This window comes from Haliotis rubra, unplaced genomic scaffold (genome assembly GCF_003918875.1).
Source record: "Haliotis rubra isolate DU_JTF1 unplaced genomic scaffold, ASM391887v1 Scf1484, whole genome shotgun sequence".
In the NCBI taxonomy this organism is placed as follows: domain Eukaryota; kingdom Metazoa; phylum Mollusca; class Gastropoda; order Lepetellida; family Haliotidae; genus Haliotis; species Haliotis rubra.
The window spans coordinates 132,307-147,146 of record NW_025765430.1 but is presented as its reverse complement, the minus strand read 5'-3'; the positions used below and the strand labels follow the sequence as shown (position 1 = coordinate 147,146).

At 41.3% G+C, this 14,840-nt stretch overlaps 2 protein-coding genes and 2 long non-coding RNA genes across 5 annotated transcripts; 2 read left to right on the top strand and 2 right to left on the bottom strand.

Annotated features, from left to right (window-relative positions):
• Nucleotides 1–5,706: 5,706 nt before the first annotated feature.
• On the bottom strand, nucleotides 5,707–6,642 carry LOC124269879 (putative ankyrin repeat protein RF_0381). The gene is made up of 2 exons (XM_046704928.1): nucleotides 6,250–6,642; nucleotides 5,707–6,054 (listed from the first exon to the last, which is right to left on the bottom strand). Exons 1-2 carry the CDS (start codon nucleotides 6,640–6,642, stop codon nucleotides 5,707–5,709), a joined length of 741 nt encoding a protein of 246 aa, XP_046560884.1.
• A 173-nt stretch (nucleotides 6,643–6,815) lies between these two features.
• On the top strand, nucleotides 6,816–10,006 carry LOC124269882. 2 transcript variants are annotated; one of them, XR_006896634.1, is made up of 3 exons: nucleotides 6,893–7,062; nucleotides 9,209–9,403; nucleotides 9,989–10,006. It is a non-coding gene; the product is annotated as an uncharacterized LOC124269882 (long non-coding RNA). The 2 variants fall into 2 exon arrangements; XR_006896633.1 differs by lacking the exon at nucleotides 9,989–10,006 and having other exon boundaries at nucleotides 6,816–7,062; nucleotides 9,209–9,615.
• Nucleotides 7,210–9,858, bottom strand: LOC124269880 (serine/threonine-protein phosphatase 6 regulatory ankyrin repeat subunit C-like). Its single transcript, XM_046704929.1, has 2 exons — nucleotides 9,184–9,858; nucleotides 7,210–7,427 (listed from the first exon to the last, which is right to left on the bottom strand). Exons 1-2 carry the CDS (start codon nucleotides 9,833–9,835, stop codon nucleotides 7,210–7,212), a joined length of 870 nt encoding a protein of 289 aa, XP_046560885.1. The 5' UTR covers nucleotides 9,836–9,858.
• LOC124269884 lies at nucleotides 8,554–9,162 on the top strand. The gene is made up of 2 exons (XR_006896636.1): nucleotides 8,554–8,686; nucleotides 9,077–9,162. It is a non-coding gene; the product is annotated as an uncharacterized LOC124269884 (long non-coding RNA).
• Nucleotides 10,007–14,840: the final 4,834 nt, after the last annotated feature.

Sequence of the window (14,840 nt, the reverse complement as noted above, 5' to 3'; positions counted from 1 at the left end):
ACCCAGATCTCACAATGAGGAGATTGCTCTTCCATTTTCCTCTATTTACTTGTTACTTTCTAAAGAATGATACAAATATCATAGCATGTGTTTGTCGTCCAAAATGAAACGAATAACACTTGAATTGAATTTAAAGACGTGACGTTGTGACCGCGGCACAAAGACATCTGGGTAGGAGGGTGATTAGCTTCATATAATGGAGGCATATTGATATTGGAATCAAGGCTTTGAGATTAGTACACATTTTTCAAAAACATTAACAGACGGACAAAATATGTAGGTTTTGATGCTCTTTGCACAGAACCGTCGACGTACTGTCCCTTTACACCCTCGTTTTTAGTAAATCTGTGCTGACCCTGTGTTGCAGGCCTAGCACTAACTGAGCAGGCCTATTCAAGAACATTTTTGTCTGAAGAAATGTGTGAAAAAGTCTACAAATCACAGACTGACACATGTTAAATATATTGGCTACCTCTTGCCGGGTACCGACGTCTAAAATCTAGAATGACTCCCTACCAGCATGCAAGGAGAATTGCAAGGACCACGTGTTTTCTTTGTTTGTGTTAAGTATAAGGTTCTGCTCCTAAACATCTTTTTTCCTTTCTTTTTTTTAAGAGTACATAACATTATACAAATTGTGTCACAAATGAAATCTAAGATCTGAGAGTTCGATGCTTAGAAAATACAAACAACATTTTAAATCTATTTATTTATGCAAAGATAGCATACTGTAAAACAAGTTACAACCCATTTCTGAAAAAGTACAGATCACAATGTATAATAATTAGGCTACATCAATAAAAACTCAATAGTTTTGCCTTAACAGAAATACATTCCAAGCAACATCCTATCACTAAAACATCAGACCAGTAAATACACTTTGAAAGCCTTCACTTAGACGCAATATCACTTTACTGATATGCTTTGGAAGCATTCAACAAAATGCAGCATTAGTTAAGTAAACCCGTGACCATATATCGGAATATGGCCTCTGAGCAAATACACGTTGACAACATTCACTTATATGCAACATAAGCTAAACATTCTCTGGAAGAACACATGCTCATCTCCAACAACAGTTCAGTAGAATCACTATGAACACTTTCACTGAACCACAAAGTCGGTGTCCACCACACGCTGTCGGCTTCAAGTCTCTCAAGTTGGCATGTCCGCCACCAAATCAAGGTCTCCACTATCAACCTTGTTTTCGTGAGCTATCTCCTGCATCAAGCACAGGTTCGTAGTAATTGTAATAACAAATGAAATATATAACGTCAGCACCAGAGAATAATCAGTCTGCGTTATCATAGATAACTCCATCAGTGGTAAAAGGTAAAGTTGATCACACAATATCAGCGGTGACATCAGGAGTTTGTGAAATCGGAAGATATTTCCCGCAAGATACATTTTGCGCACTGAATAGTACGCGTTTGTTTCTTGTCTCTCAGAACCTATCCTGCTTGCTTAACATATGTTTACGTAGAGAATGGTTTCCAGGTAACTTGATAATGCGTAAGTACAGTATAGGTGTTTCAAAGTACAGAAGTACAGTATAGGTAGTTTCATCGTACAAAAGTACAGTATAGGTAGATTCAAAGTACAGAAGTACAGTATAGATAGCTTCATCGTACATAAGTACAGTATAGGTAGTTTCATAGTACATAAGTACAGTATAGGTAGCTTCATCGTACATAAGTACAGTATAGGTAGATTCAAAGTACATAAGTACAGTATAGGTAGCTTCATCGTACATAAGTACAGTATAGGTAGTTTCATAGTACATAAATACAGTATAAATAGTTCTATAATGCGTAAGTACAGTATAGGTAGCTTCATAGTACAAAAGTACAGTATAGGTAGCTTCATACTACGCAAGTACAGTGTTTCTTTGATCACATTGTCAAATATCATGCTGTTCACAGATATGTAAAGTGGTCAAACTAATCTTGTATAGGAAGTGTTGCATGCTGCACAAGTCTGTTGATAAAAGTTTAATTATTGGCAAATAAAGTATGGAAGGAGGACCAGAAGTTGAAGAATTTGGCATAAATGCAATTAGAAAAAACTATCATTTTTGTTTCTTCATAATATTAAGTTATTTCTGCTTTAATATATCTAATATTCAGAGTTTGCTTTTTTCTGCCTTTTCTGTAAATAGCATCTTTTACCACCAAAATTACAGCATTCAGTGGATTATTGTGTTTGGCTTTGAATCCAAATAAAATATTCTCCGGTGAAAAATTAACTTCACCTCCCGAAGCAGTTTTAAGCCATATCTTTTTCACATAAAAGCATTCAAACAGCAGGTGCATTATGGTCTCTGGATCTTGTCCACAGAATGATATTCCTATCATGTACAAAAAGCTATTTGTTGCTAAAATATTATTTTAGATTGGAACCATCTCATATTCATAGTCTCAGTACATCTATAAGACATCAGATTAATATTTTCTTGTTCTGATCTATCAATTTTTCTATTCAAACACTTTTCACGTTTTTCTTGTGCATCTGTACTGAATTCTGGAGCAAATAATATCTGATAAAACACTTAACTACCCTTTTGTATATTGATTATGTTGTATACATTAAATGGGAGAGTAGGGTCATATATCCTTTCTTGGTAATCATGTATTAATTATATATCTCTTTTAATATATCTCACTACTGTTGACTTGATCTCTTGATATAAGATAAAATTTGTTTCTAAACTGTATGGTTCTACAAGTTTGTTAAAAGAATAAATTTCACCATTTTCATTAAACATATCCTTAATAAAACATATACCCTCTCCTATCCAGTGACTATATTCTACCCATTTGCCAGAGATATTAGAGTTGTACCATGATAATTGAATCTTTACATCAGAAATATTTGTTATCTTATCATAGCATTTGGATAGATACAAACCCCATGCTGATACATCATCCCTCCCAAAAATATGTGTAATGTATGGCACTATAGTAGTGTTCATATACAAATAATCCGACAACCAGATAGTATTTATTCCTGAGATGAAAATACCAGCATGTTTGGCCCAATATGACTTACTATACAGTCTTTTTATCCATGATAGCTTTTGTGATAATATAGTTAATTTAAAACCAGGTACCTTAATCAATATGTAGGTGGTTGTGTCATAACACTTCTTTTGTACATAATTATCACACTGCTAGTGTAACAGGCTCAGAACGTATATTCATAAAATCTTTATACAATGGTTACACACTACACTAAAATTTGTTTTCCAGAAAGTTCCAAGCAACATTAAATGCCTATGCTACTCTTGTGTAGAATGTATTTTGCCTCATCTACAGATTGTTTCTCTGATTGTTGGTAAGACATCAACTTTTTACTTTCTATTTAACAGGTAATCTTCCACAAGATGTTGTACAATAACCATGTCCCCTCCTTGTCGTGCACAATTTAGCACACACTATGACCAAATGCATCAAGCAGAGTGAGGTCAGCACCCTTTGATTCCAGGAGATCAAACACACTTTTGTGTCCTTTGAGAGCTGCAGCCATGATTAGTGTCCTTCCCATTTTGCCCTTAAAGGTTAATATCAGAATTGGACACCAGATGATCAACCAAAGCTGTGTTGCCTCCCTGACAGGCAAGGTGAAGTACACTATCACCAAATGTATCAAGCATAGAGAGGTCTGCCCCCTTTGATTCCAGGAAGTCAAACACACTTTTGTGTCCATTGAAAGCCGCAACCATGATTGGTGTCCTTCCATTACCGCCTTTGAGGTTGATATTAGAATCTGACACCAGATGATCAACCAAAGCTGTGTTTCCTCCCTCACAGGCAAGGTGAAGTACACTATCACCAAATGTATCAAGCATAGAGAGGTCTGCCCCCTTTGATTCTAGGAAGTCAAACACACTTTTGTGTCCATAGAAAGCTGCAGCCATGATTGGTGTCCTTCCTTCATCGCCTTTGAGGTTGATATTAGAATCTGAAAACAGATGTTCAACCAAAGCCGTGTTTCCTCCCTGACAGGCAAGGTGAAGTACACTATCACCAGATGTATCAAGCATAGAGATGTCTGGCCCCTTTGATTCGAGGAAGTCAAACACACTTTTGTGTCCATCGAAAGCTGCAGCCATGATTGGTGTCCTTCCATCATCGCCTTTGAGGTTTATATTAGAATCTGCAAACAGATGTTCAACCAAAGCCATGTTTCCTCCCTCACAGGCAAGGTGAAGTACACTATTGCCACATGTATCAAGCATAGAGAGGTCTGCCCCCTTTGATTCCAGGAAGGCAAACACGCTTCTGTGTCCTTTGAGAGCTGCAGCCATGATTGGTGTCCTTTCCATTTTGCCTTTGAGGTTAATATCAGAATTGGACCAGATGATCAACCAAAGCTGTGTTGCCTCCCTCACAGGCAAGATGAAGTACACTATCACCAAATGTATCAAGCATAGAGAGGTCTGCCCCCTTTGATTCAAGGAGGTCAAACACGCTTTTGTGTCCTTTGAGAGCTGCAGCCATGATTGGTGTCCTTCCCATTTTGCCTTTGAGGTTAATATCAGAATTGGACACCAGATGATCAACCAAAGCCGTGTTGCCTCCCTGACAGGCAAGGTGAAGTACACTATCACCAAATGTATCAAGCAGAGTGAGGTCTGCCCCCTTTGATTCCAGGAAGTCAAACAGGCTTTTGTGTCCACTAAAGGCTGCAGCCATGATTGTGTCCTTCCCATTTTGCCCTTAAAGGTTAATATCAGAATTGGACACCAGATGATCAACCAAAGCTGTGTTGCCTCCCTGACAGGCAAGGTGAAGTACACTATCACCAAATGTATCAAGCATAGAGAGGTCTGTCCCCTTTGATTCCAGGAGATCAAACACACTTTTGTGTCCATTGAAAGCCGCAACCATGATTGGTGTCCTTCCATTACCGCCTTTGAGGTTGATATTAGAATCTGACACCAGATGATCAGCCAAAGCTGTGTTTCCTCCCTCACAGGCAAGGTGAAGTACACTATCACCAAATGTATCAAGCATAGAGAGGTCTGCCCCCTTTGATTCTAGGAAGTCAAACACACTTTTGTGTCCATAGAAAGCTGCAGCCATGATTGGTGTCCTTCCTTCATCGCCTTTGAGGTTGATATTAGAATCTGAAAACAGATGTTCAACCAAAGCCGTGTTTCCTCCCTGACAGGCAAGGTGAAGTACACTATCACCAAATGTATCAAGCATAGAGATGTCTGGCCCCTTTGATTCTAGGAAGTCAAACACACTTTTCTGTCCATAGAAAGCTGCAGCCATGATTGGTGTCCTTCCTTCATCGCCTTTGAGGTTGATATTAGAATCTGAAAACAGATGTTCAACCAAAGTCGTGTTTCCTCCCTGACAGGCAAGGTGAAGTACACTATCACCAAATGTATCAAGCATAGAGAGGTCTGCCCCCTTTGATTCGAGGAAGTCAAACACACTTTTGTGTCCATCGAAAGCTGCAGCCATGATTGGTGTCCTTCCATTATCGCCTTTGAGGTTGATATTAGAATCTGACACCAGATGTTCAACCAAAGCCATGTTTCCTCCCTCACAGGCAAGGTGAAGTACACTATTGCCACATGTATCAAGCATAGAGAGGTCTGCCCCCTTTGATTCCAGGAAGGCAAACACGCTTCTGTGTCCTTTGAGAGCTGCAGCCATGATTGGTGTCCTTTCCATTTTGCCTTTGAGGTTAATATCAGAATTGGACCAGATGATCAACCAAAGCTGTGTTGCCTCCCTCACAGGCAAGATGAAGTACACTATCACCAAATGTATCAAGCATAGAGAGGTCTGCCCCCTTTGATTCAAGGAGGTCAAACACGCTTTTGTGTCCTTTGAGAGCTGCAGCCATGATTGGTGTCCTTCCCATTTTGCCTTTGAGGTTAATATCAGAATTGGACACCAGATGATCAACCAAAGCCGTGTTGCCTCCCTCACAGGCAAGGTGAAGTACACTATCACCAAATGTATCAAGCAGAGTGAGGTCTGCCCCCTTTGATTCCAGGAAGTCAAACAGGCTTTTGTGTCCACTAAAGGCTGCAGCCATGATTGTGTCCTTCCCATTTTGCCCTTAAAGGTTAATATCAGAATTGGACACCAGATGATCAACCAAAGCTGTGTTGCCTCCCTGACAGGCAAGGTGAAGTACACTATCACCAAATGTATCAAGCATAGAGAGGTCTGTCCCCTTTGATTCCAGGAGATCAAACACACTTTTGTGTCCATTGAAAGCCGCAACCATGATTGGTGTCCTTCCATTACCGCCTTTGAGGTTGATATTAGAATCTGACACCAGATGATCAACCAAAGCCATGTTTCCTCCCTCACAGGCAAGGTGAAGTACACTATCACCAAATGTATCAAGCATAGAGATGTCTGGCCCCTTTGATTCGAGGAAGTCAAACACACTTTTGTGTCCATAGAAAGCTGCAGCCATGATTGGTGTCCTTCCTTCATCGCCTTTGAGGTTGATATTAGAATCTGAAAACAGATGTTCAACCAAAGCCGTGTTTCCTCCCTGACAGGCAAGGTGAAGTACACTATCACCAGATGTATCAAGCATAGAGATGTCTGGCCCCTTTGATTCGAGGAAGTCAAACACACTTTTGTGTCCATCGAAAGCTGCAGCCATTATTGGTGTCCTTCCATCATCGCCTTTGAGGTTGATATTAGAATCTGCAAACAGATGTTCAACCAAAGCCATGTTTCCTCCCTCACAGGCAAGGTGAAGTACACTATCACCAAATGTATCAAGCATAGAGAGGTCTGCCCCCTTTGATTCGAGGAAGTCAAACACACTTTTGTGTCCATCGAAAGCTGCAGCCATGATTGGTGTCCTTCCATTATCGCCTTTGAGGTTTATATTAGAATCTGAAAACAGATGTTCAACCAAAGCTGTGTTTCCTCCCTGACAGGCAAGGTGAAGTACACTATCACCAAATGTATCAAGCATAGAGAGGTCTGCGCCCTTTGATTCGAGGAAGTCAAACACGCTTTTGTGTCCTTTGGGAGCTGCAGCCATGATTGGTGTCCTTCCCATTTTGCCTTTGAGGTTAATATCAGAATTGGACACCAGATGATCAACCAAAGCTGTGTTGCCTCCCTCACAGGCAAGGTGAAGTACACTATCACCAAATGTATCAAGCAGAGAGAGGTCTGCCCCCTTTGATTCAAGGAAGTCAAACAGGCTTTTGTGTCCTTAGGGAGCTGCAGCCATGATTGGTGGCCTTCCCATTTTGCCTTTGAGGTTAATATCAGAATTGGACACCAGATGATCAACCAAAGCCGTGTTGCCTCCCTGACAGGCAAGGTGAAGTACACTATCACCAAATGTATCAAGCATAGAGAGGTCTGCCCCCTTTGATTCAAGGAAGTCAAACAGGCTTTTGTGTCCACTAAAGGCTGCAGCCATGATTGGTGTCCTTCCCATTTTGCCCTTAAAGGTTAATATCAGAATTGGACACCAGATGATCAACCAAAGCTGTGTTTCCTCCCTGACAGGCAAAGTGAAGTACACCATCACCAGATGTATCAAGCATAGAGAGGTCTGCCCCCTTTGATTCCAGGAGATCAAACACACTTTTGTGTCCATTGAAAGCCGCAACCATGATTGGTGTCCTTCCATTACGGCCTTTGAGGTTTATATTAGAATCTGCAAACAGATGTTCAACCAAAGCCATGTTTCCTCCCTCACAGGCAAGGTGAAGTACACTATCACCAAATGTATCAAGCATAGAGAGGTCTGCCCCCTTTGATTCGAGGAAGTCAAACACACTTTTGTGTCCATAGAAAGCTGCAGCCATGATTGGTGTCCTTCCTTCATCGCCTTTGAGGTTGATATTAGAATCTGAAAACAGATGTTCAACCAAAGCCGTGTTTCCTCCCTGACAGGCAAGGTGAAGTAAACTATCACCAGATGTATCAAGCATAGAGATGTCTGCCCCCTTTGATTTGAGGAAGTCAAACACACTTTTGTGTCCATGGAAAGCTGCAGCCATGATTGGTGTCCTTCCTTCATCGCCTTTGAGGTTGATATTAGAATCTGAAAACAGATGTTCAACCAAAGCCGTGTTTCCTCCCTGACAGGCAAGGTGAAGTACACTATCACCAAATGTATCAAGCATAGAGAGGTCTGCCCCCTTTGATTCGAGGAAGTCAAACACACTTTTGTGTCCATAGAAAGCTGCAGCCATGATTGGTGTCCTTCCATTACGGCCTTTGAGGTTTATATTAGAATCTGCAAACAGATGTTCAACCAAAGCCATGTTTCCTCCCTCACAGGCAAGGTGAAGTACACTATCACCAAATGTATCAAGCATATAGAGGTCTGCCCCCTTTGATTCGAGGAAGTCAAACACACTTTTGTCTCCATAGAAAGCTGCAGCCATTATTGGTGTCCTTCCATCATCGCCTTTGAGGTTTATATTAGAATCTGCAAACAGATGTTCAACCAAAGCCATGTTTCCTCCCTTACAGGCAAGGTGAAGTACACTATCACCAAATGTATCAAGCATAGAGAGGTCTGCACCCTTTGATTCGAGGAAGTCAAACACACTTTTGTGTCCATCGAAAGCTGCAGCCATGATTGGTGTCCTTCCATTATCGCCTTTGAGGTTGATATTAGAATCTGACACCAGATGTTCAACCAAAGCCATGTTTCCTCCCTCACAGGCAAGGTGAAGTACACTATTGCCACATGTATCAAGCATAGAGAGGTCTGCCCCCTTTGATTCCAGGAAGGCAAACACGCTTCTGTGTCCTTTGAGAGCTGCAGCCATGATTGGTGTCCTTTGCATTTTGCCTTTGAGGTTAATATCAGAATTGGACACCAGATGTTCAACCAAAGCCGTGTTGCCTCCCTCACAGGCAAGGTGAAGTACACTATCACCAAATGTATCAAGCATAGAGAGATCTGCCCCCTTTGATTCAAGGAAGTCAAACAGGCTTTTGTGTCCTTTGGGAGCTGCAGCCATGATTGGTGTCCTTCCCATTTTGCCTTTGAGGTTAATATCAGAATTGGACACCAGATGATCAACCAAAGCTGTGTTGCTTCCCTCACAGGCAAGGTGAAGTACACTATCACCAAATGTATCAAGCATAGAGAGGTCTGCCCCCTTTGATTCTAGGAAGTCAAACACACTTTTGTGTCCATAGAAAGCTGCAACCATTATTGGTGTCCTTCCTTCATCGCCTTTGAGGTTTATATTAGAATCTGAAAACAGATGTTCAACCAAAGCTGTGTTTCCTCCCTGACAGGCAAGGTGAAGTACACTATCACCAAATGTATCAAGCATAGAGAGGTCTGCGCCCTTTGATTCGAGGAAGTCAAACACGCTTTTGTGTCCTTTGGGAGCTGCAGCCATGATTGGTGTCCTTCCCATTTTGCCTTTGAGGTTAATATCAGAATTGGACACCAGATGATCAACCAAAGCTGTGTTGCCTCCCTCACAGGCAAGGTGAAGTACACTATCACCAAATGTATCAAGCATAGAGAGGTCTGCACCCTTTGATTCTAGGAAGTCAAACACACTTTTGTGTCCATTGAAAGCTGCAGCCATGATTGGTGTCCTTCCATTACGGCCTTTGAGGTTTATATTAGAATCTGCAAACAGATGTTCAACCAAAGCCATGTTTCCTCCCTCACAGGCAAGGTGAAGTACACTATCACCAAATGTATCAAGCATAGAGAGGTCTGCGCCCTTTGATTCGAGGAAGTCAAACACGCTTTTGTGTCCTTTGGGAGCTGCAGCCATGATTGGTGTCCTTCCATTACGGCCTTTGAGGTTTATATTAGAATCTGCAAACATATGTTCAACCAAAGCCATGTTTCCTCCCTCACAGGCAAGGTGAAGTACACTATCACCAAATGCATCAAGCATAGAGAGGTCTGCCCCCTTTGATTCGAGGAAGTCAAACACACTTTTGTGTCCATCGAAAGCTGCAGCCATGATTGGTGTCCTTCCATTATCGCCTTTGAGGTTGATATTAGAATCTGACACCAGATGTTCAACCAAAGCCATGTTTCCTCCCTCACAGGCAAGGTGAAGTACACTATCACCAAATGTATCAAGCAGAGAGAGGTCTGCCCCCTTTGATTCAAGGCGGTTAAACACGCTTTTGTGTCCTTTGAGAGCTGCAGCCATGATTGGTGTCCTTCCCATTTTGCCTTTGAGGTTAATATCAGAATTGGACACCAGATGATCAACCAAAGCCGTGTTGCCTCCCTGACAGGCAAGGTGAAGTAAACTATCACCAAATGTATCAAGCATAGAGAGGTCTGCCCCCTTTGATTCAAGGAGGTCAAACACGCTTTTGTGTCCTTTGAGAGCTGCAGCCATGATTGGTGTCCTTCCCATTTTGCCTTTGAGGTTAATATCAGAATTGGACACCAGATGATCAACCAAAGCCGTGTTGCCTCCCTGACAGGCAAGGTGAAGTACACTATCACCAAATGTATCAAGCAGAGTGAGGTCTGCCCCCTTTGATTCCAGGAGGTCAAACAGGCTTTTGTGTCCACTAAAGGCTGCAGCCATGATTGGTGTCCTTCCTTCATCGCCTTTGAGGTTGATATTAGAATCTGATACCAGATGTTCAACCAAAGCCATGTTTCCTCCCTCACAGGCAAGGTGAAGTACACTATCACCAAATGTATCAAGCATAGACAGGTCCGCCCCGTTTGATTCGAGGTAGTCAAACACCTTTTTGTGTCCCATGAATGCTGCCAACATGATTGACGTCCAGCCATTCATGTTTCTTTTGTCAATGCTGACTGAAGGTAGCAGTTGCCTAACAATGGAAATGGTTCCTCCTTGACAAGCAAGGTGTAAAACACCATCACCATCCATGTCCTGAACATCCAAATTTGAGATCGATACCAGCTGTTTGAAACATTCCTCTGATCCTGTTTTTGCTGCAACCAGTAGAGGAGTGTAGCCATTCACATCAACCCTGTTTAAAATATCTGTATTTGACTGTGTATTTAACAGTGCCCGAAGTGTGTCTTCGTGTTGTGATTTACACACCAAATGGAAAATGTTTTGCATCCTGGAGTCAGAGGTATGGAGACTGGCTCCAGCTTTCAGCAGATACAAAAGTGTTTCAGTACTGCCATTTTCTGCTGCAGACAACAGCAGTCTGTCCAGTTTATTAGTCCAATCCTGTCCATCGGTCTTTGAGAGTAGCCATTGCAGTAACGTCACCTTGTTTGTTTGAGCACAGCCTTCCATAGCTTCTGTGATCTCGTCATCTGTGAACACTTCTCCAGTTTGAGTCTCCACATGTGTAACCAACTGTGGATTATGTCCCAGAACAGCCCAATACAAGAAACACTTTCCTTTTTCTCTTTGGTGAATCCATGCATGCTCCACTGAATCATTTGTGTTGTGTTTCGTCTCACCAATGGTCAGACTTTTAAGAAGTTGTTCAGCTAGATTGCTGTGCTTGAGGATTGGATGTGTTACTGACTTTGAAAACTTTCCTTGCTTTATAGCATTTGCAAACCGTGTGGACAGAAGATCATAATAGTCTTCGGAAATGAAAATAAAATGAAGATTATCATCAACTTTGGTTTCTTTAACAGTTTCTTGGTGTACTCGCTCATACAGAAAGACATCACTGCAGTTCTTCAAAACAAAGCTTGGGTTGATGCTATTATATACAACACATGCACATGCATCATAGATTGAAGAATGAGCAAAGGCAACAGTGTCTCCTCTTGTGAAAAATGTACCTCTGAAACTACGTGCTGCTTGACACATCCCCGAGCGTGTAGCTGTAGGTATTAGACGTATCACATTGTTGACTTTCTCATCCAACTCCTGGTCTGCATCATCACTTTCTAACTTTGTCAGTTGTAATCTGCCTTCACAAAGTAACATCAGGACAAACACTGCAGATCGATCATTCATAGCACCGATTATGTCAGTGAGTTCCCCTCTCAAATAAGACAATGGTTCTTTGAAAAGCTTTCTAGGATTGTTTGAAAAAGTACAAAGTTTACATATGAGCGGGAATCCAAATAATTTTGAAGGTATTTCCAAATCACTGTATTCGGGTAGATTACCTTTGGAACTGTCCTCTGGTATGTTCTTATGTCTCTCATATATTTCCTGTTCCTCTGCTGGGGAAAGACTGTGTAAGGTTATATTCATCACTGCTTGTTCCTCAAACAGAGGAAAACAAACAAAGTGCAGTTGTGCAAGTCCGCCATGAAAGTTGTATGACTTTGTTGTGAATATAACACGAATATCCTTTCTTTGAATTTTTCTTTCATCATCCTGCTTGTGTTTACTTTCCTCTTTCCTAACTGACTGAATTTGTTTCAGGGCCTGCTTGCAGTGTTCCAAATGGAGAAGAAGATTTTTAAGAAATGATTTGATCAGTAGAACATTAGTGGACAAGCCTACAGTACCAAACATGTCATCGATGATGAGAAATACTCTTGGAGTAGAACTGAGGCAGATGTCCAAATCAAACTTGTCAATGCTTTCCACAAACACGACCTGGTAACCTCGGTTTCTGTACTGTGAACTCAATATCAGAGCCATTGTGGTCTTCCCTTCTCCTGAGGCACCACAGATTGTCACGTAACCAAACGTTTCAAGTTTACGCTTCACCTGTCTGTAGACATCTGTTTCAACAAATGTTTTCTTGGCTTCTTTTAGAAGAAGTTCGAGAGTACCTGTGGACAAATACGACATTGTGTAAACATACATGTGTTGTGCTTATTATACTGATGTTGAAGTCGTTAACGTGGGTAATTAATGTAAACTAAAATACACATACAATTTAACCATAATCAGGCCAGAGTTGCCTACTTAAGATTGTGATGTGATGAGTGCAAAATAGCGCCGTGTAATTTATGCTCAAAAGATCATGAATATCAGTGTATGATAAGAAAAGGTTGTCAAATAGTCATTTTCTGGATCATTTATATGTTTGTAACTTATCGAAATATTTTGCTTTTTGTCTTTTACTGCTTTGTTCTGATTGCAAAACATTTTTTAACGTATTGAAATATTTTGCATTTTGCCTTTTACTACTATGTTCTGATTGCAAAACATAAGTGGTATTTGAGATACCCTTAGCACCAGAGTTATACAGATGCTTTGACAAATCCCTTTGTGCGGGGTGTTTAATATCAAAGTTAAAAATAGTCAAGCTGTATAACGACAGTCTGTAAGTAAATACTTGTGATGTGTTACAAACAACGCTGTCAAGCAAGTCGAAATGAGCACAACCATTTAACTGCCTCTTACAGAATGCATAGGATGAAGTTCTTACTCATTCAGTTTCACAGTTTCTCATGGGTTTGCCTCTATGACTTGTAATAGCATGCCGAAGGCACATATTCTACCTGAGTCCCATCTGGGTATTTTGATTGTTTTAACATTTATTTGTATAGAATTTTCATTGAAAGTTTGCAAATGTGTAATCAAGGCTTGGCTTGGTCTGCTATTGACTCACCATCTCCGACCGTCCCGGGAACTGTCTGTCCAGTGGAAATATTCACGTACTTCGAGTTGGAAACTATGAAAGCGGAGGCAGAACCACCTGGCAACAAATCCATGCTAATGTTCAACAACAAGCTTCATTGATACAGTATAAAGAGAGCTGCAGTTGTTTTTACTAGTATTTGAGTGTATGATTCAAACTGGACCACGTTAATGTCAGTCTCTTCCTGTAAGTCACTGGTACAAATCAATAACCAAGAGCAGCAAGATGCCATGTAGAGTCTGCTCATTGATCAGGCCAAATGTCTCTGTATAAATGTCTCTGACACCACCAATGAATACCCACTGTTTTATGTTCCATTCAGTTTGCAGAATGTGTTAACCTTATATGACAAGGTAAACAAAGATTTATATATGTGCCCTTTAAATATTGTACGATTACTGACAGTTTGATACCAAGCAACGTGTTAAGTCATAGTGGGCTCCATTTTGCATTTACTAATTATTGGGATTTGCAATACGTATGTGTTCCATATCATGTAATCTGGAATATCTGTAGCTCTCTAACGAAGGTTTCTTTGAACTGAGTGGGTTACGTTTCACGCTGCACTCAGCAATATTCTATCTATATGACGGTGGTCTGTAAATAATCCAGCCTGGACCAGACAATCCAGTGATTAACAGCATGAGCATCGATCGACGTAATCGGAATACAATGGCATGTGTCAACCAAGTCAGCGAGTCTGACCACCCGATCCCGTTAGTAGCCTCATACGACAAGCATGTTTTCTGGAGATCAATTCTAACCCAGGTTTTCACGGGTGTTCTTCGAAAGTAGTAGTATATAGAATGGGGATTCCGTGACAGGCCGATTAAGAGCGTCATTATATATCTATTCCGCTTCCAGCCCCAGTATTCATTAACAATTTCGAGCAGAGACACCATTCGATGCACATCCCAGACCCCTATAGGAGCCTTAAAATCTGTAGGGTACCATGAGTTTCGGCAACCAGGGGCGGGAACGAGGACGAATCAACAGCCTGCAATATGTCCCCAAAGACTACAAGCCGTAGACGGTGCAGGATCCTAAGCAGCCACCAGTTCTCCGGTCATAGAATGGGGATTCTTATTATATGCCAATCCCACTCACAAGTATAAATTAACAATTTCGAGCAGAGACACCATTCGCTGCCCAACCCATGCACCTCTACGATTTCAAGCAGAGACACCATTCGATGTACAACCCAGACCCCCGGCATGCACCTCTACGATTTCGAGCAGAGACACAATTCGATGTAGATCCCATGCACCTCTATGATTTCGAGCAGAGACACAATTCGATGTACACCACACGAGCCGACATCACCGCAGGTTTCTC